The 20,441-nt window shown below is 43.1% G+C and overlaps 1 protein-coding gene across 1 annotated transcript in view; it reads right to left on the bottom strand.

The window, feature by feature from the left end:
* MAMLD1 (mastermind like domain containing 1) overlaps window positions 1-20,441 on the bottom strand; it is an 84,179-nt gene that overhangs the window by 30,623 nt on the left and 33,115 nt on the right. The window contains exon 2 of the mRNA XM_074915371.1: window positions 2,485-4,191. Coding sequence (XP_074771472.1) covers window positions 2,485-4,191 — 1,707 coding nt within the window. The remainder of the gene's footprint in view (window positions 1-2,484; window positions 4,192-20,441) is intronic.

Here is a 20,441-nt window from a genome sequence, read left to right as displayed (position 1 = left end):
AGTCACTGGAGCAATTTCACTATAATGGAGTAAAATTGGTACATAGCAAGTCCGGTCCAAAATTTCAGTATCAGTGTCTCAATGTAAATAAGAAATCCATTGTAGAGAAATAACAGATCTACATCTAGATTCAAAGAAACTTAGCAAGTATCCCAGAATTTTAAGGTTTCCTACCTAGATTAAATTTTCTATGTCATTTTTCTTTTAATTCAGCACACAGGTTCCATTTTCTTCTATGAGATTTGCAGTAAAGTTATCAAAATCTAACAAAAAGTTCCATTCCTGAACATCCACCATCTTTCTTCAGCAGCTCAACAGACAGTAAAACTGAAGCACTGTCATCTGGTGTATAATTATCGTAATATGTCTTATTTGTAAAATGAGGGAGGCACCATAAGATTACCTAACTAGTCTGAAAATGTAAAACGCAATCATTGTCTTAACTGTCCTTGATCTTTAGTGATAGACACCAAATTACAACAACTCCCTCTCTGACGGTGAGAATCAGCTAAAAATGCAGCACAGGCAGAGCACTAGGAAAGTTTTCTGGAAGAGGGACCATTTTGGCCAATTAAAGAGACTCACTGCAGGAATTTTTGCCTTTTTTTTTTTTTTTGGCTAATCAATAATGTAGGGGGTTCAGAGGTGTAAGACAAAAATGCAAAGTAGGGAAAACTAGGGCACAGGAAACCTCAGGAATCCAACAGAGACGTGGCAATTCCACACACCCAGTGGTGGAGCCAGAAAAAAAAAATGCTCAAAGGTTACGGACATATGATCAAAAGCAATCATGTTACTGCAGTTAACAACTTACTAGCCATCATCTGAGACACAGTGAAACACCGTGAATATATTCTTCACACACACTGCCTCCAGAATAAACCTTCTGATGGGCAGTAATTCATAAAGCTGCAGCAACTTACTCACTTTCAATCATATGTCCATCCATACTCCTAGATCCCAAGCCAGCAAGACCCTCTACTTTGTGCTTAGTTCAGGTCCCACTGAACACAAACAGGTTCCTCAAGTGCTTCAAGCAACAGAATTGCTTCAGGCCTTTGGTGAATTAGGGGCCTTACATTGATAACCCTTTAAAGTAAACTATATATGCCATACTGTTCTATGTTTTTTATTTGGATAAGAAAATTCAGGAAGTCACCAGGCCTTCCCAGCTGTCTCTTTTAAGCTGCTGTGTTGAAGCAAAGGAGTACAGAGCATGCACAACTTGGAAAAGAGTGAGTCAGTCCTAAAGTGGCACAGTGGAAATGTACCTCATTGATTTACCACTAAGAAGCTGACTTGTAGTAACTATCCCCTTACTTCTCATTGCTATTATAGGACAAGGTTAAACCAAGCCACCTACATTGAAAAATCTACCTCTATAAGAACGAGTCACTCAGCAGGGAAGAAGAGCAAAGAAACCCAGGCTCTGGAGTGTATTCCCCAGCTAAGCACCATGCTCTTGAGCAGATCCTAGCGGAGCTTCAGGGATCAGTCTCTGGTTTGCTGGGTGAAAAGTGTTCCAATCCTTCATGAGGAGCTGATGGAGTGCCTGTGTGCTCAGCTAAGCGGCTTGAAGGATTCTGCTTCCAAAGTGTCGGTTCAGCCTAGCAAGGTACATAGCTTTGCTGGTGAGGTTCAATGTTTCCTACTATTCTTCCTAACAAAAAGACAGTTATTTATTCCTTACACCCAGGCTGCTCTCAGACCAGTCCCAAGCCCTTCCTTGCTCTGAAGTTCCCATTCACAGTAAGTCTCTCTTATCTGGGGTAGTAGCAGATAGTGCTTTGCACCTCTCCTTGAGTCTCAGGGAGAAGGTTGCTGGAGAGAAATCAGAGCTGTGTCTCACTCCTGCCAGCTGCATTTTTGGTTGGTATCGCAGATCAACAAAGGGTGGGGAATGGCCCTCATCCAAAGCAGGGCATTGCTTCTGGCACATGCTAGTAACAGGTATTTCAAGTCTGCTTCTTTGCTGTTCGGGAGCTGTACTGTTTGTCCTGCTGTCCATGAAGGAGTCATATTTTAACTTCAGTTCTTACCCCACCCGATCTTTCCTAGCCTCAGAAGCATAATACAGAGGTTAATTTATTGAAGGGCACCAAGAAAAAAAAAAAAATCCCACTAAAAGGATGATGGGAAACACGTTATGGGAACATCCTACAGCTTACAATATAAGCTAAGTGAGAATATCACCTGTACATATAAAACAATTTATTTTGGTGGTATGAAATGTGTTTTGCCTAATAGCACAAAGTTCTTCACTGGGCTAGCAAAGCCAATGCATGGCGGAATTACAGCACATTTCAGCAGAAGAAATAAAGTTGCTCTGACAACACCAGAATGTTGTTATTGCCTTGTCCATGTGCACACTGTGCACAGCCCAGAAGTTTAGTGACATCACATTTGAAACACAAAGTAAAAATAATAAAAGGAAACAGTTGATGTTTTCACATAAACCCTGTAAGACAGAAGAGACGTTCTCACCTGTCTGCTTTGAGATGGCAGTGTGGCAGGCTGCATGTGTCTCTGCATCCGATGCGGCTGTATCAGCTGCCGAAACTGCTGCTGGAGGAACTGGCTGTTGTTAGCCTGCTGGGACTGCTGCGTGGCGGGAGCCGACTGCTGCTGCTGCTGCTGCTGGAGATAGTGAATGAGGGACTGCTGCCCTTGTCCTGCTGTCAGGGGTGACATCTTTTGAGTAGCTGACTCTGAGGCAAAGTGAGACAGTGGTTTGGTGTTATTGAAAGAAAACTGCTCTTGGCTAACAGGGCTCTCATTCACCAGACCTGGCTGTAAGCTACTGGATGGCTGCTGCATAATTATGTTCATATTTTTGGACTGGTTTGTAGTCATTGATTTAAAAAGCGAGCTCTGCATATTTGTGGGGTTGCTGGTGGGAGTGATGTTAGAGATTAATGTACCTTGAGGACTGAAGGGCTGCTGATGCAGAGCCGGGCTTGACAGCTTTTCGGGCCTGTACGGTGGAGAAGGTCCAGTATTTGTGGAGGCCATGCTGGCAACCAAGTTGTTCTGCGGACTTTTAATGTTGTTGGCTGGTAAGCTGCCTGCTGCCAGGGTGGGCAGCATGGAGCTCTGCGGGCTGAAGGGCTGCTGGTTCAGAGCCGGGCTGGAGAGCTTCTCAGACCCGTAAGGAGGAGAGGGGCCACTGGATGGGGTGCTGCTGGAAGTCATGCTCGAAAGCAGAGTGCTTTGAGGACTCTGAATGTTGTTTCCTGGTAAATTATTAGCAGGCATGCCAGACACCATAACATTTTGAGGACTGAAAGGTTGATGGTGTGGGGAAGATCCTGCCCTGTAAGGTGGAGAGAGACCAGGAGGAGACATAGTGGGCCAGCTGGGAGTCTGTACTTGCTGCTTAGTACTAGACACCTGCTTGCTAGCTGCCAGCTGCTTTAGCTGCTGAGCATGCCAGTTGGAACCAGGTATGTTGGGTAAGGGTACTGGAAGCATAGGTGGTGGCTGGTTCTTGCTCTGAGCTGCTGTAGAGATGGGCGATGCAGCAGCTTTGTTTGAGGGAGGAACTTGGAAGTTAGCTCCAGCAGATGATGGTCTCATCTGAGGAGATCCTCCACTGGTTGGATTGCAGCCCGGAGAAAAATCTTTGTTAGTAACATGGTTGTCCAAGTGGGAAGTCTGTGGGGAGGACTTTGGAGTTTTACTTATGCTTGGTTGAGCATGACTCAGCCCAAGTGGCTCTTCAGCCTTGCTGCACAAAATCTTCTCTAGATCCAGGTCATTGGGAGAAGGATCAGGCATTTTTGTCAGCTCTTCCAATAGATCTTGCAGCTCTTGGTCCACAGACTGTAAGCTGTTTCCTTTCTCATCATAGTGGACAATGTTATTGTTTTGCCCTCCTATTGACCCCTTGTGATTTATTTCCGTGTTGGGTGGCACTGAAAATGGGGAACCAATCCCACCGCCATTCATGTGATTGTTTTCAAGGAGCACTGAGTGACCTGCAACTCCCAGGGAAGAAGCACTGTGACTGGTGGAGAATGGAGAACTTTGCATTTCTGGACATGCCACGCTGGGATTGGCACCTTGGCCCATGGCAAGGTTTACATCATCAAGACAAAGTCTTTTACTGTCGTTTGGGAAAATGACATCAGGCATGCCACTGGAGGCAGGAGAGCTATCATCTTCCAGTTTTCTTTTAATAGATCCCTGTAACTGTGAAAATAAAAAGGAAGAAGAAAGGATCTGTTATTGACCTTATTCTAACATGACTGAAACTCCATACTGTAACACTGGCGTGGAGATAAAGAAAATTAAATCATACAATTAAAGAACCACTCATGTGAGACAAATTCAATCAGGATTTAAGTGGGTACAACTTCACTGAAATCAAGAGAGTTACAGTCAGACAAAGGCTAAATCTCACATGTTGGCCTTAAAACAGATGTTGGAGCTATAAAATACTGTCTGTCATGTGAACTGTAATAGAAGTTTTTTAAATAGTTTCTGGTACCATTTCAATTAAGACATTATACTCCCTGCATAACAAACATGCCAACATTTTTATGGTAACATTTTTTAGGTCTAAATGGCAGATCTGAATGAAACCCTGGACTGAATTTAGTGACCTTCTGCCAGTGACTCAGATTAAATTCAGATCTGAGACAACTAAATTGTTTTACATTCTTTATAGGCAGAACATCTGAAATAACGGGCATACTTTCTAAACAAACCAAAACAGAACAAATTCTCAACTATCTCTCTAAACAGACTTTCAAGAGTCCTAATCACAGATGTTTTAGATTTCAGAAACAGTAAGCAACAGCTAAACCTCTTAATTTTTGTTTATTCCTCTAAGCGTAAGGCAGTATGGGCTTTGTTCTTTTGAAACTCATTCATAAAAACAGAAGTGTTTTCAAAATACAATTCTATAAATATCTTGATCTACAAGAAACGGTAGAGTTGTAAATCCACAAATCTTAGGGAAGAAAACCTGCCTTGTACATATAAAGGAAGTGAAACTGAAAACAACGGTTCTAATACTAATTCAGTGTGATATGGCAATCTCTTCCAAATACTGTCTGTGGCTTTCAATTTTAACAAGCATGACCTGCATGTCATAGGATTAATCAGACATTAACATTGCTGCTTCAAGTTAAGAGAAATAAGCATTATGTCCTTGTTTATCAATAAAGGGAGGTAGCATTTAGAAAAGTATTTCATCAGCAATGGGAAAATAATAGAAAGTCACTGTTCCTCTAAGCCGGCCCACAGTAAAGCCTCTTCCAGCTCTGGGTGACGACTGCAAGTGCTGCCAGTCATCTAGTACCATGAAAAAAATTCACATCTACTAACAGCTCATATCACCAAGAAAAGCCCCACCACCTAACCTCAGTGTAACCAGATCCACTCTAGGGCTCTGGTGGGTATGACAACCTTCTAAATTTTACACGAATTATTAAGCACATCACAGTTTTGCCTAAGAGTCACTACACAATGGCCAGCAACTTCGGTGCTCTGAGACAAGAGTGTCACAGGACTAACACCGTAGGGTGTGCAGGGGCTGCGGGGGCTACAGGGCACAAGGTGGGCACATCTTGTGTGGCTCCTTCTGCAATATGCACGTGAAGGTCACTGTGCAAATGGCCAACATCCACCCATAAATTCAGCCTGTCTTCAGGCAATCGACCACAAAAGTGCATTGTTCTGACCTGGGAACATGGGAGAGATGCCCGGTGGCTCACTCAGCTGGATTCACACAAATGCTCTCTCATTACTTATTTCTAAATTGGTGGGCAAAGAGAAGACTGCAGATTTGCACCTACAGCTGCTTAGGCTACAGATGCAGTTTAGGATTAGTATCGTACATTGCCATGCCAGTATACAGCTTACACAGACATTTGGAGGAGAGTGAGAGGATACAAGTTATACAGTATATAACTTGTTATATAAGTTATACAAGGATACAAGGATACAGTACACTGTCATCATGGCAGATGGAAAAGCAGGTCTGTATACTATGGAGAGCTGCTTTTCAGGTTTTAGGAGTTCACCTACCCTCCATCAAAAGACACAGCAGTTTTGAATGGCACTGTGGCAAAGAGATCTTTTCACATGGATATTCTCCCTTTACGCTCTGTGAGTTATCCCTTACTAGAGCAATCAGTGCTTCTCTCCTGTGACCTGCAGTTGCATTGCTTTAACAGTGGTTGTACTCAGAAAACCACTGGCAAGCGAGAACCGATGCTGAACCATTCACTGGTTACCTGACAGCCCTCTCCGGTCAGCAGTGCTACGCAGGCTTTGAATCCTTGCTCTGCGAGAGACTGCCTTTACATCATAGCCAGAGACAGCTGAAGCATCAGTGATTTGATTATTCCTCTGGGCTGATGAGGCCAAAATTTGCTTAGCTTTAGGAAATGGAACAAGGCCTAAATCTTCTCCCAAGTGTTGGTCTAATGATGGATGAAATTGTTTTCCTTCATTTTCTTTGCTAAAACTAAGCCAGAGTTGCATGTTTCAACAGATGTTGCCCTGTGTAGGCTGAAACATGTTGGTAGAGCATAACTACATATATTTAAACCCAGACATGTATAGAGAATATTTACAGGGGCTTCATACATCCAAAGTAAACACAGTGTGTTCCCAAGTTGCACCCTGGGAACCTTCAGGCAGGAAGTGGTGGGGGATCTCCCATACTTGGCCAGCTGACATGCTGGCATGCATGTCCTTGCCAGTGCTTCTTTTGCCATAGGACATTCCTATGCTCTGAGTTACTGGGGAAAAATTTGGGCTTTCTAAACACTTTGAAAAATAGTTTTTTCACTGTTGCACTGGGGAGTGAATGTGATGGGAAAACAAAGCTCCATTTCCCCAAGACTATTACTAGTTACAAACAGATAAAATAAGGCCATAGCTTTCAGATGGCATGGGCATTCCAAAACTGAGACAGGATTTTTAAATAGGGTGCTGTTGCTTGGCCCTTGTGAGAAGCCTCGCTGTAAAAGAAGCAGTGAAATTAGCTGGGTGTCATGTTCTCGTGAAAAGCACGACTCCTGTTTCACAGGTGAATATTTGCACAAGGACCATAAAATCCAGAAGACCAATTTCCCCCAGCACAGGCAGGTGTGACTCCACACAATTAAGTAGCATTGCTTTTGCTTAAGATAGATTTGGCTACAGCCCCAAATTTGAGAGAGAAAGATACTTGTCCTTAAAGCAACTAAACGTATCATAGAATAATTTTGGTCGGAAGTGACACCTGGGTACCATCAGCCCTTTGCATCGAGCACATCACAAATGAAAAACATAGATGACAGTATTTCACCAGGCACTTGAGTATGAAGTATCAGCTACATACACAAGTCCCTTCCTGGGCTGGACGGGCTAGCTGGGAGGTTCGTTTCGGTACTCCCCACTGAAACACAGGTGACGGTTACTCCCACACAGCATGCTCAGTGCTGGTGCTGGCTGTGAGGAGCCAGCATTCTTCTCCTCAGCTCCCAGTGACTGCTCTCCATGAACGTGACACTGTGGCAGCCCTGACCAGTGCAAGGGACAGTAATGCAGTGTCATATTACAGGGACACTGCCTGACTCGGACACGCCAACAACAACAGCGGCAAGGAGATCATCACCGAGCCACTACAGCTTTTAGGACCAGGAGCTCCTGCCCTAACTAATTCAAGAAGCTGCTTGTTGCAGATCATTCATCCAGTACTCTCAGACATCTCAATACGATCTCTTTAAAGCCTATCTATCCTTTTCTAGACCCTTCCCTTACTAAATACATTTTTACTGCCTGTTTCCTTCATCTGGCCCCAGATTCCCCAGGAAGGAGCCGATTTATTCCAACTCCTTCTCCTCTTCTTTGAGAGGGCTTCAACAGAAACAAGAAAAGCACCAAAATATGTTTTTCCCCTTTGCTGATTAGTATGTTGGGCAGCTCTGCTTCAAACTGAATACCTGAGAAGCAAATAGAAGTATTTTAGAAACACATAACGCGCGCGCGCACACACACACACACACATTTAAGCTGGCTGGAGGCTGTCTATGGCTACGTATGGGAAAGCTTCATTCATATGTGCAAGCAAGGACAAAGCAGACAAGCAACGAAAGGGCTCTTGCGACCTTGTCAAAATTCATTAAAATGCATTAGCATGCACAGGCTAACTTCTGTTTGGGAATACCTGGGAAACAAAGGCAGGCCCTCCAATTCGGGTAATGTCCAATTATGAGTTCTCCATTCTCTCAGGTTTGCTTTTAGAAGTGAGAGTGCCATGATCCCAGCACTACTGTTCTCTCAAAACCAACAGGCTAGGCTGTCTTTCTGGGAAAGACCCAAGTTACAAACAAGTAGCACTGCTAGCTCATAATGGCAGTATAACAAGAATAAATAATAACTGTTTACCCTGATCCGTCCAAGGAAGTTATACAGCTGTGGTTACAAACATCTAATTTGTCACACGCTACCTCTTCGCCCAGCACCAATTCCCTGTGTGTGGGCAGAGTGCTCCACAGGCTTCTCTTGTGCAAGGAAGAAGATGGACGCAGCAAGCAAAACTAGTCCTTGGCTACACCCTCTCCTAGACTGAGCTCTTTGAAGTTGCCCACTCAGGTGACTTTTTGTTCAGGCACTTTACAAACTCAGGATGCGGTGCTGGCCTTGAGTAACTTACTATTTCTCAATGAAGGGAGAAAGGAAGGCTGAAAGTAGCAAAAACTGAATCAGGAAGAACAAATTATTAATAAACTGTGGTGGTTCCATTGGATTTTAATAACCATCTGAATAGGCACCTCTAGACTGGCTCCTTGCTTTGCTGTCACTCAGCCTTCCTCCTTTCTTTAATATATCAGCATTCCTCAGTTGCCACTCCAGCTCTCCATGTGAGCCAGGCTGCCCCATGGCCCTGCTGCCAGCCCCTGTTAATTCTCCACCCATCACTTGCTCCTTCCCCTGCACGGTAACTGGGAGGAAAGAGTCACTGCAGCTCGCTCGGGAGAGCCTTGTTTCTCCCGCCTTGCAACGATCCTCCTTCTGCCAGAAATAAGCCAAATCTAACCAGAGATTCCTGTTTAGGTCAACATAATGCAGAAATGAGAGAGAGGAAAAACGTTAAGCGAGGTATTTCTGTGCCTCTTCCTGGCTTCTGCAGCCTGTCAGAGATTCAAGCCTTGATTTACAGCAACCGCAGGGTGCTGATTATTGATCTGCAACCACCCCACCCCACTCACTGCCATTGAGAGATCCAACCTACAGCAGCGATTCCCACACCTACGCAGCTTCTTCAAGTGAGAACTGAGCCTGATGGGACACTGCCACTTTGAACCGATGTCTGTAGAGTCTGCGCTGCGTTCTACTCCGGCAGCTGGGCCATTTCCCCCTGTCTCCAGCACACACCATCAGAGTGGAGACTCTTGATTTAAAATAGCATGAAATCTATGGATCCATGACTGGGATATCCAGAATGGGAGTCAGATAACCTTCTTTCACTGGGAATCTCAAGACCCTTGTAATTCTTGGGAAATCCCAGGTGTTGGCTTTTTTGTTTGACTGGAGAAAAGAGAAATGATGGTAAAAGGAGACAGGGCAGTTGGGGAAAGTATCAGTCTCACCACAGATAATGGGATTTGCTCGTGTCGTGGCAGGTTTGCACAAAGCCTCTCAGAGCAAGATACTGGTGCTTCAGAAACCTGGGGAATCCAAGTCACCAACAGGCTGCTAAGATCTGGCATATCTGAATTATTTTGACAGAGAGAGCATGTTTAATTCTGGTGAAAGAGCTGCGCAATGCACCAGCCTGAGATGGGTAGAAGTCTTTTTTCCAGCATTTTCTCAAGGTATATTGCAAACTTTTTTTTCCCTCTGCAAAGTATAAAACCTGAGTCTAAGGTCTGCTCAACTGAAATGACCAGAGGATCTATCACTCTCAGTCTCTTTCAAACACTAGACACTGCCAAAACTGGAAGTATGTATTTGCCAGAGGCAAACTGTTTGCAGCATCCAGCGATCAAGACTTCAGTCTCTGTGTCTTCAACAAGCTTCAGCGAGAGCTATCTGCCCATCAGCCCAAAATGTTTCTATCTGTTCTGACAAAAACAGTCATGTAATGAGAAAATGAAACTGGCAATTTTCCATATAAAACAAGAAAACATCACAAATTTTCCTCCTGTGCCTTAAATACATAATTCGGAAAGCTTTGTGCTATCGCTCATTTATCCATGCTCTTAGATAGATTTTAATGTCCTGCTAAACTTAAAGGACAGATAATGAAAAAAAGGTGAGAATTTGACTGTGTGTTTGACGGCTGCAAAGTGGATCTGATATAATATTACCTTTTAAATGGCAGCAGTTACTTGCAGCCCCGCTTGAACTATCAGACATGCTGCCTCCAGTAGCACTGTGGCTTGCACATGAGCAACAAAACCCAAATGCTCATGAGCAAAGATCCCATTTAACTAGAGCAGAACCTGGCACTGCATTAGTGCAATTAGCACATCTGCAAGTTTCCATTCGTGCATGCTGGCTGCAGTTTAGTAACAGAAACTCACAGCATATATCTGAATCCAAGAAAAAATGCCTCTTGCTGACCAGTGAGTAGCCACAGCAGTCCATAACTATGAGGAACATAAACTATGCTTTAGCAAAGTCACATCTCAGCCTACAAGGAAAGCTCAAAGAGGTTCAAGCAATTAAAACTACCACACACTTTCTCCATACTAAGATTAAACATAAACTAAAATCACATTCTTCCTACTGCTTTAGGCTGTTTGACCCTTCTGATTTCCAGTGATTTCAGCATGGACGGACGTAAAGTTGTCACTTCACATTGTCAGGAAAGAGATCACACTGCGATTCCAAGCTACCAGAGACGTGTTTCACTATGCTTAAAAATAGCAATACCCCAACTCCTCAGCTAAGTAATACTAGAGTAGAGTTTGCTTCGGGGTCTGTCGGGTATTTGTAGGCTGGAAAGGTGGCAGATCCATTTGTAATGAGGTGTGGTAGTGGAGAAAGGATTATGAACAGGGAAAATTAACGGGGTGGATTTCCTTCTATTCATCACGCTCATGGAAACAGGCAACTGGAAGGGAGGATGTAGAAAGAGGAACTGGGGATGCAAGCAGTCATTTTAACCATGGAAGGATGTTAGTTATCGGCTAGCTTATATATATTATGTAGATTATTTTTACCTGGAACTACAGTTTTTCCCAATTTATAATTTACAAGTGGCAATATTAAATCTGCCGTCTTTAAAACAAGTATATTAACATAGATTGGAAGTTGCTACTTAGGCTATGCACATGTAAAAGGACTCCTAAACACCACTGCTACATTTGTAGTATTCAATCTCCCATCAGTACAACAAACATCAGTGGACTTGATGGGAGTGTGCTGTGATCCTCTGTCCCATTACTGTCACCACTCATTGTGATCTTCTCCAGTTATTCCCTCAGTAAATCAGGAACCTCAAGCTGTGTTAAAAGAGAAAGAAGAAAACAAGGCGTGCGCTTTCACCTAATAAAGGTGGCAGTACTCCCTGCTGGGAGTGCAAAAATACAGGAACTAACAGGGCAGTTGCTCCCCTGCCTGTATCTGGGCTGACAGACATACCTCATGTACGTTGCCGGAGCCCCCAGCAAGAGGCTTTGCTTCCTTGGAATGTTGCTCCAGAGTGACAATCAATTCCCCTTCCCTGTTACATTGCTGCAGTACAACAGGTCTCCTGGTTGACTGCTGAATATATGTGAACTTTTAAATGGTGACTGCCAACCTGGCACTTTCTTTTGTCTACATGGCCTTCTTCCCCAAGAATCACCATGCATTATAGGAAGTAATCCGGGCTGCAAATACTCAGAACTGCACCATTTAGCTGGTAAGCACAAAAATCCAAAACATCATGACTGTACAAAAGCGGAAAGACGTGATCTTACAATAAGCTTAAAACCACAGACACTAACAGGAAATTCAACCTGGACTACCAAGAGCCTAAGGTATTAGCTTTTTTTTTTCTAAATCTCAACCAAAAATTAAGGGGAAGGAAATATGACAGATACGATTTTCTCGTGCCAATTTGTGTGACTGCAGTTACGTTCATAATGACAGAAATATATGTCATCTATATCCTGCTTTAAACTAGAACATCTTACAGGCAGCGAGCTTGTGAACAAGGTTTTTCTAATTACCCGTGTGTGAAATTACAGACAATATCATGAATTTCTGTGTGCAGATATCAATGTAGGATCAGTTCCAAGGAGAAAAAAAGACAGCCAAGAATATACCTATCTGACCATCCCACACAAGCCAGCCGCATGCAAGAGACCAAGTAACACTCACTGTAAAGAAAAGAAAAAAGAAAAAAACCCAAACCAGTAGCTTTGCTACTTTTCAGGTCAGACAGAATCACCAGTCTCATCTAGAAGGCACCAACAGAGATCTGCCCTATCAAAACAAATGTTCAGAGCCTTCCCATCTTGTCTTTCCCAGCAATTCATCTGCTTTTGGTATTAACGGCACTGTTAAAATGGAAATTTTTCCAGGAGAAAAATTGCTGTTGACAAATGGATCTGGAGGAACAGGACTACTGCTTGCTCCTGTGTTGTACTGCTAGCAGGAGATCTCTGTACAGATGCCTCTTAATTAGTCATCTGAAGACTTACAGCAATCACATCACGCATATTGTTTGGCTGTAACTTCCACATTCCGTTTAATGACAAGTGTTATTAACTAGACAGCTGAAGACAGAACAAGTTCTCTGCCTCTCGGTTTTTAAGCTGTAGTACAAGAGCATTTCTTCCATATCTGGCCTTAAATCAAGATCAATCTTAGACTCAACACCTTTCCATCAGTATTACCTCATCTTACCTCAGTTTTAATACCAGCAGTATTGTTTTATATCTTTTTTTATAGTCCGTTAATTTCAAAGTCCTATGGAACACTTTCCAGTAATTTTGTAGACTACATTAATTTCTCACAGCAATAGCTAGGCTGAAGAATTGCAGATCCTCTCCACTGAACAAAAAATGATGGTTTTGCTACTTGGAGCTACAGGGATTTCAAAGACACTTTTGTCTCTCCTTTTTTGAGGCCCTAATGACTGGCAGTGTTACGCAATGACAAGTTAACAGGAGCTAGGTATAAGGAACAGGCTTCGTATGTTCCTAAATAATGAGATAGGTTTACCATTTACTACATAACCAGTTAAAACCCAGTCTGACACTTCTTTTCCACTACATATTGCATTATTTTTAAAAATCCCAGAAGACTTGCTCCTGCAATTTTATCAAACTACAGGTTTCCATTTTGTCAAAAGATATGGTTGGGGAATTAACAGCCTGGAGGCAAAACCTTCAATTAGGTCAAACCTGGGGCCAACAAGCTCTCAAATTCTCAGAACAATAAGAAACAGTGGGATTTCAGTCTGGAAAAAGGGCTTTTTTGTTTCAACAGCTGAAGTACTCACACTCCCCCAAAGAATAACAGCTCCAACCTCACCTGTGTGGCTGCACCTGAACGCTAACACTGTGCCCACACACGTCTGACTCATGAGTAGCCTTCTGGTTACTTTCTGTGCTGGAAAGCAATGCAGTACCGCATCCAGAGCTCTTCTCTAGGCTTGGCAGGGGACAAAACATTTAAAAGAGCAGTTTGAAGTTTCTCCTAAGTGGTGGCAGAAACTGGAGCACAACTCTAAGAAGGATGGAACAAACGGGCAAGGAACGGAAATGTCCTGCACGGCTCCCCTCCTACACATTCACAAGGGCCTTTGTTAGCCTCCTGGATGTTCCTCTGCCTTTCAAGAAATGAAACAATAAAGAAGATATTGATTAATACAGAACCATAAAACCAAGACTCACTTAGAGTAAAAAGATGTACTGAGTCTCTCACTGAACATGTGTGTAGAGAGAAGTCTTAGCCAGAAGCAGCAATGTTTTGTAAAGCAGACGAGTCTGGTACTGACTACTTCATTTTATCCTACCACTCTCATCTTTACCTACACAAGCAACTCCACAACTCTCAGCATGCATTAACTGGAATAGGAACACAGTTCACTGGCAACACGTTATTTGCAGGCTTCCTTCCTCATGGACCAGATTGATGACCGGACCAACATGCAGCTCTGGCTCCTGCAACTCTTTGAACAGTACCTGTTACTTACCCAGGGACCTTTAAAGGGATTCTGCAAGAGTGGTACTGAAAACCCAAAACCATAGACCATCACCCCACTCCTGAAATCCTCATCCCGTATAAAGACGTAGAAATCCTGGCCTCAATTAAATAAATATTTTGGGACACTGACTTCAGCAGGGATAGGATTTCACTCTTTGCCCTTTCATTACTCATTGATTAAAGGAGTGAATTAAAAATACACAAGATTTGGAGAAATTCTCTCCAAGAGAAAAAGCAATGCTTAAGTTACTCAGTTTTTAACCAGAGAACCTCTTGACTTGCTATAGATACCAGTTCCCCTCTGTCCTAGAAGCAATGTTAATCACACATTCATCACTGCAAATTGACAACATAAATGCTGACTTGTGCAAACAATGTTAGAGGAAATGGTGTTCTTGCTGCAGAAGTGAATTACACAGCCTTTCAGGCTTTCTACACTTCTCGGTTTTATGTAAACTCTAATTTCTAAGCCTTTGTTCTGCCTTTAAAGGTCACACAGTTGAAAGCCATGAAGCATAGCATGTGTTCCCACTGATATTAAAATACTGTTTACTAAATCATGCATATAAATGTAAAGAAGAAACTATTTGCAACCTACTGCGTTAATAAGAGACGATTTATCAGACAACACGGTTCCAAGTATCAACATGTGAAATGTAAAATCTGATCTTAATCACGAAACATGATTTTTTTTTTCTTGTTTTTTGAAAGAAAGTCTCCTCCACATTGCCATGCAATCACACTAACTTCTGATGACACTGTATTTGACTGATTAAACTCTTAATCTTGCCAAGGCTTAACTTCAGGAATACAAGCAGTCTTTTTAGATTTGAGCATATGATTGCACATTTGCAAGATCAGGATTTCATTTGCATATTCAAATTGCAAAACTGCATCTTCTCTTTGTCTGTGTAAGGCCAACTATAGCGCTCCAAATGCTAAACAACCACCGTAGAGTTGGACAGTATTTTTAGCATCTCTATGGTGCACTTCTATCTTTAGCTGCTGTGTTCAGAAACAATCCCACAGGACACTGCATAGCTAACATAGCTTGGGCTTCTCACCACATTCAACTTTTCTCCCAAAACATGGTGAAAGCAGGCTATACAACAGGACCTGCCGAAGTTTCCTTAGATGTATTGTCCTGAGCAGAGCAGAACTATATCAAAGTACTAAAACATTAAAACGTTAGAGCATTCTGCTCTGGAGTGGTGATGGAGGTTGCTGTGACTTCCTCCAGGGAAAATACAGCTCTACACTCCAAGTGTGCACTGTGCAGATAAATCAAAGAGGACAGTGAAGGATTTCTGCATGTTGTTTCCGAGCAGGATGTGCCCATGGGTTCATGGCAAATTTCTGGTCAAAGCTTAACCCTGCAAGAGAAGTTAATAATCGAACTTGCCAAATCATCACAATTTCTAAATCCAACTCTGTCTTGTTTTTACAAAGAGGCATATTAAACCAGTGAGCCATTTTATTAGACTCATGCTCATGTAACAAAAACATGTGTTAGCTCTTGAGTGCCAAGTATCATCCTGGAGGGTTACCAATCCCTGTTACAGATTTTGTAGCCAGACTGCAGTTATCTGTCATAACAGAGGAGGTAGTTTTGAATACACAGAATGAAGCATGCTGCTCGGTTCGGGAATACTTTACGTGGTCCTGGTCTCTGTAAAACTCTGGGAAGGAGATGTACTATGGGACAAAAAAACAGAGCTGGAAAACTCCCTGCTGACTGTAGTGGGACTATCTTGCAGAAGCCTCCTGGATGGCTGGGGCATAGCCCCAAGCTTGCTCCTTCATCCTCTAGAGGAACTTTTGAAAAGGGCTGCAGCACCAGCAGTTCCAACACACAGCTATAGCAGCTGGGTCAAGTCTGAGTGCGTAGGAAATGTTTTCAGAGTTATCTGTATGAGGCATTTCAAAACTACCCGTTTACAACAGAGAGAGAAAAAACTCATCGTGGGAATAGCACTATTAATCAGATGACTGACCTCTGAAGCTTTGAATCTGAAATGCTTTCTACACCAAGCTAGAGCTGGATATGGAGATAGTCTCCAATATCTTGATTTACAGAGGAAGTACTGATGGAATCCCATACATCCCATTAATGGTGAAGGGAAGGGAATTATGTAAAGGAACCATTTTTTCATTAAGTGCCTTAGCTGAGGTCTGCAGATGAGCCTAGACACTTGGCTCCAATTTAATTTCAAGGGGACAAGATAACCTGAAAACCCTTAGACCTTGTGAGTGCTTCATAAATGGGCTCCTCATTTCCCCATTTACACTTATCTTCTCTCCCATTACTACCTGCTATCAAACACTCTGTCATTAAAAATCTTTAAATGATAATGGGACTTTCCAAACAAACTGTTCATTAGCTTCTTCTACCCTACCACAGGTATGGCTGTATGTCTGGGAGGTGTGAGAACGGGGGAAAGAGCATCAGGGCTGGGCAGGTGTCCCTGGGCTTTGCAGCAGCACCAGGGCAAGGCTGAGATGCACAGGACGCAGCAGCACGTACTGTGCATTATGTCTACAATACACATTTGCAGTTTTTCTTTTTTTTTTTTTTTTTTCTGGTCAGAGTTCTTTTTTCCTTTTAAGCATAGCATGTGTTCAATCAAGAGTATCACAGTTATTCATTCGAAGTGTTCCCATTATGTAACATAAGCATCAGGTTAAGAAGAAAAAAAAAAATGCAGGCACTTTGGGTTTTTTTGAGCCCTTTATTACAGGACTGAATTTTTAAATGAGTAGAGGCTTCCCCTCCACCCAGGATGCGAGGCTGACATCCTGGGGTATGGTCCTCATCCTATTAAGGGCTCCTCAGCTGAAAACTGTGGGTTGCAAGAGTTGGCCTTTACTAAGAAACAATGGCATTACAGGAAAACTCACTGTATACTTTCAAACATCAACAGTAAATTACCCTTCCATTTTCTAATACAGACACGATGTCTGGAGTTGAGCAAACACATTCTTGAAAGGTCAGAACACTTAAACTGTATGTACCTAGTTTAGGATGAAAAAAACTGTTCTTGCCTTTTAGTTATGACATTTCAGTTTACCCACAAGAATTACACTACTTCCCCTAAAAGTTTTCAAGCTCAAGAACATGCTTTTCTCTCGGTGTTGGAAAGTGTAGGTAAAGCTCTTTTTCTGTATTAACTTATCACAGCCATCACTGAATCCAGTGATTTGTCAAGAATAAAGCCATTCCTTCCCCAAAGGCCCTCAGCCACCCGCAGACGTGCACGTGGGGACACCCTGTCCACCTTCGAGGAGAAGGGGCTGGAAGAACCCAACTTGCCTGGATAGCAACCCATGGCAAGACACTGCCCAGGCGAGCCACACGCTGCCATTCGCACCAAACTCTGCAAACCTGAAAGAGCTATGAAATCTCCTAAAATACAGAGCTGGAGGGTGGGCAGCTCTTCATTTTTTTTCTGAAAGAATGGGAGGAACTTCCTCTTTCAGTTACAGTTACAGCCTAGTGAGGATATAACTGCTGTAACGATCAGGAAACAACTGTCATGTCCGGATGGCACTATGGAGCATTACTGGGGAGCTGCAAGGACCTTGCAATCTGGGAACAGAAGTCTGGATTTGCTGGAAGTGCTCTGATCTGTCACTAAACACAGTGTTGTGTCCACCTTCAAGTTTCAGGGCCTTAAGGGAATTGAAGGAGCACCAGTTTAACCCTAGACCAAAGAGGTGAGGTTCACTTCAGTCCAACAGAGCTGCCTGAGATCCCTTCATCACTTTAGATCGTATTTCCTTCCCTGGGGCTCAGCCATCCTGAAGGCAAGGCTGCACTGAGGTAGCTCTGGGACTAATTAGCGCGGGTGAGCACTGCATTAACGCCGCTGCGCTGGGCCATGCTGGGACCTCACCAGGACGCTGTGTGCGCTGTGCCCATGTAGCCTCAGCAGTCTTGAGCTGAACTGTACCAACAGAAAGTCCCGTTAGCATATTCAGTTGTGGTGAACAGGGACATCTTAGGCGTGGTAAGATGACTGTCCTTTATAAGAAATGACAGCCCCTCAGGTGGAAGTTGCTGAACTCCAGCTGAGCAGCACCGGCTGACTGCAAATGCAATGGAGATTTAAACAGGTTAGCCACTAAGAAGTGGTTGAGGTATGAGTAATTTCATCATGGCACAGAGGCTGTCAGATACTGCTTTGTCGAAGGGAACACAAGTTCTTCAAATGGACTAACATGAGTGCTTCCAAGCACTTACCATGGCTGCAATTCCTCACCTCCATCCTTATTGCTATGCAAAACTCCTGCCAGTTCAGCTTTGGTCCTTGACAGTATTTCCAGCATGCATTGTGAGCATCGACACGCACTTCACGAGTCTCCCATTCCCAAGTTCCTAACAGAGATCCAACTTCTCTTCTGAACTGAATTTTCAGTAGAGTCCCTCCTAGTGCCCACCACTGCCACTGGTACCACAGTGCGGTGCAGTGCATACCCAAGCCAGTACACCTCGTCCCACTGCTGCGGTTGCTTTGAAGGAAGAGAGCTTCAGTTCTTCAAAACAAAGCTATTTCCTATTGAAGTTGTTTGTGGGGACTGCAGAGAAACTGTACCTGGTTTCCTGTGCTTCAGTCACTAGATTTGCCAGACATGATATAGGAAACGGGCAGGAAACGTCAACCTTACGTATCGCAGCAATTCTTCCCCTTCCCTCCATGCCACGTCTGAGCACACCAAGACCTGACCTTGCACTCTTTAGTGCAGGCTTTCTTATACAAACATTTGAGTCAGATCTGGAGCCAAAAACAAACAAAAAGCCAAACCCATTGCCTAATTTATTATTTTTAAATGAAAAAAGCTGACCCCTTGTTTCATACCTATTTGTTCTCAAATCTAAAACAAACTGCGCATTTTTAACTGTGTGAATTTTGTAAGATCAACAAAAATTTAAAAACTCGACCTATTTTTTACTCCTTCTGGTACCAGTGTACAGACTGCTAAAGAACTGATATTCCTGGAGCTCTGTACAGACATGAGAGGTGCTGATGCACAAAAAAGGTGTACTATGATTAAACACATGAGTTAGGAGGTTTCAGATGTTATATTTCTCCCTCTCCCTTTTACAGTCATCTTAATTTTGCTTCCATTAAAAAATCCAAGTCAGAAGCCCAACGAAGACCTAGTCCTTCACCTTACTTCTTTGAGCAATCATTTGGACAATGGATGCAAAATAGTACTTTTCTAACCTGGCAGCATATTATATTCACTTTATCCACATGCAAATGACGCATAAGGAGTAAGGAAGTGGAAACAGACACAGGTTATATTTCTCTAATAAAACTCTCCCTCTTTCCTCTTAAACACCTTAAGTTGAATACAATTTTCTTCTTTTGTTTTCCTGTTAATTATATGCGGACAGGGAAAGATAAATGTCAAGTGTATCTTTAGAGGAAAAATGCACCACAGTTTATCAGTCCTCCAGTAAAAAAATCCCTCCGTGTTCCTGGATTAGTCCTTTCTTTTTAAAATAATTGTCTTACCTTTTTGTAGTTTCTATTTACTGCAAGTAAACATGCGTTATTATATCACCGGAGAACCTACAGGTCCTAACTGATCATCCTGTACCTTCCAGATCATGCCATGTGTACTGCTGATCATTTTTGATCAAGTCTGTATTATATTTGGTCATGATCAATTAAGAATTAACTCAGAATACCGAACCCAATTTGAAGTACTTTGTGTTAGTACACAGCGAGACACCAAAAATAACGCATGGAAGAAATGGGGTTACACGGGGGTAGACTTTGATTTAAGGAAGTTTCTTTTCCAGCAGCACACAGCATGTTCCCTTACACGGTGTTTCCTGATTTTTGCAAGATAAAACTGTTCTGTAACAAGACAGACACTAAGCCAGAAGTGTCAATATGAGCAACACCCTGAAAATAAACTTTGCTCATTTACAATACAATGTGGGACATGAAACTGCAGTGCAGGGAAGGAGCTTATCGGGCTGCCTGCAAGCGAGCGGCACTCACAGCAAAGCACAAGGCCTGATTCCTCAATCCAGAGAAGAAAAAGTGATTCCCTGCAAAAACTGCATGAGCTGATCAGACGCCGTGTCGCCACGCTTGTTCACCAAGTGGTTGTGCAAGACAAGATTTTGCTCGTCGATAAATCCATCCTGCTGCCAGGGCGGCACGGGTGCCGCGGCGCCCAGTGGGACGGGGCTCTGCTGGGAAGGTGCCTCTGGCAGCTCTTGCACAATGACTCTGAAAACCACCAGCTCATTAGGACTGCCCATTTAATTATGCCAAAAC

Source organism: Athene noctua, chromosome 11 (genome assembly GCF_965140245.1).
Source record: "Athene noctua chromosome 11, bAthNoc1.hap1.1, whole genome shotgun sequence".
In the NCBI taxonomy this organism is placed as follows: Eukaryota; Metazoa; Chordata; class Aves; order Strigiformes; family Strigidae; genus Athene; species Athene noctua.
This window is presented reverse-complemented; position numbering and strand designations above follow the sequence as displayed.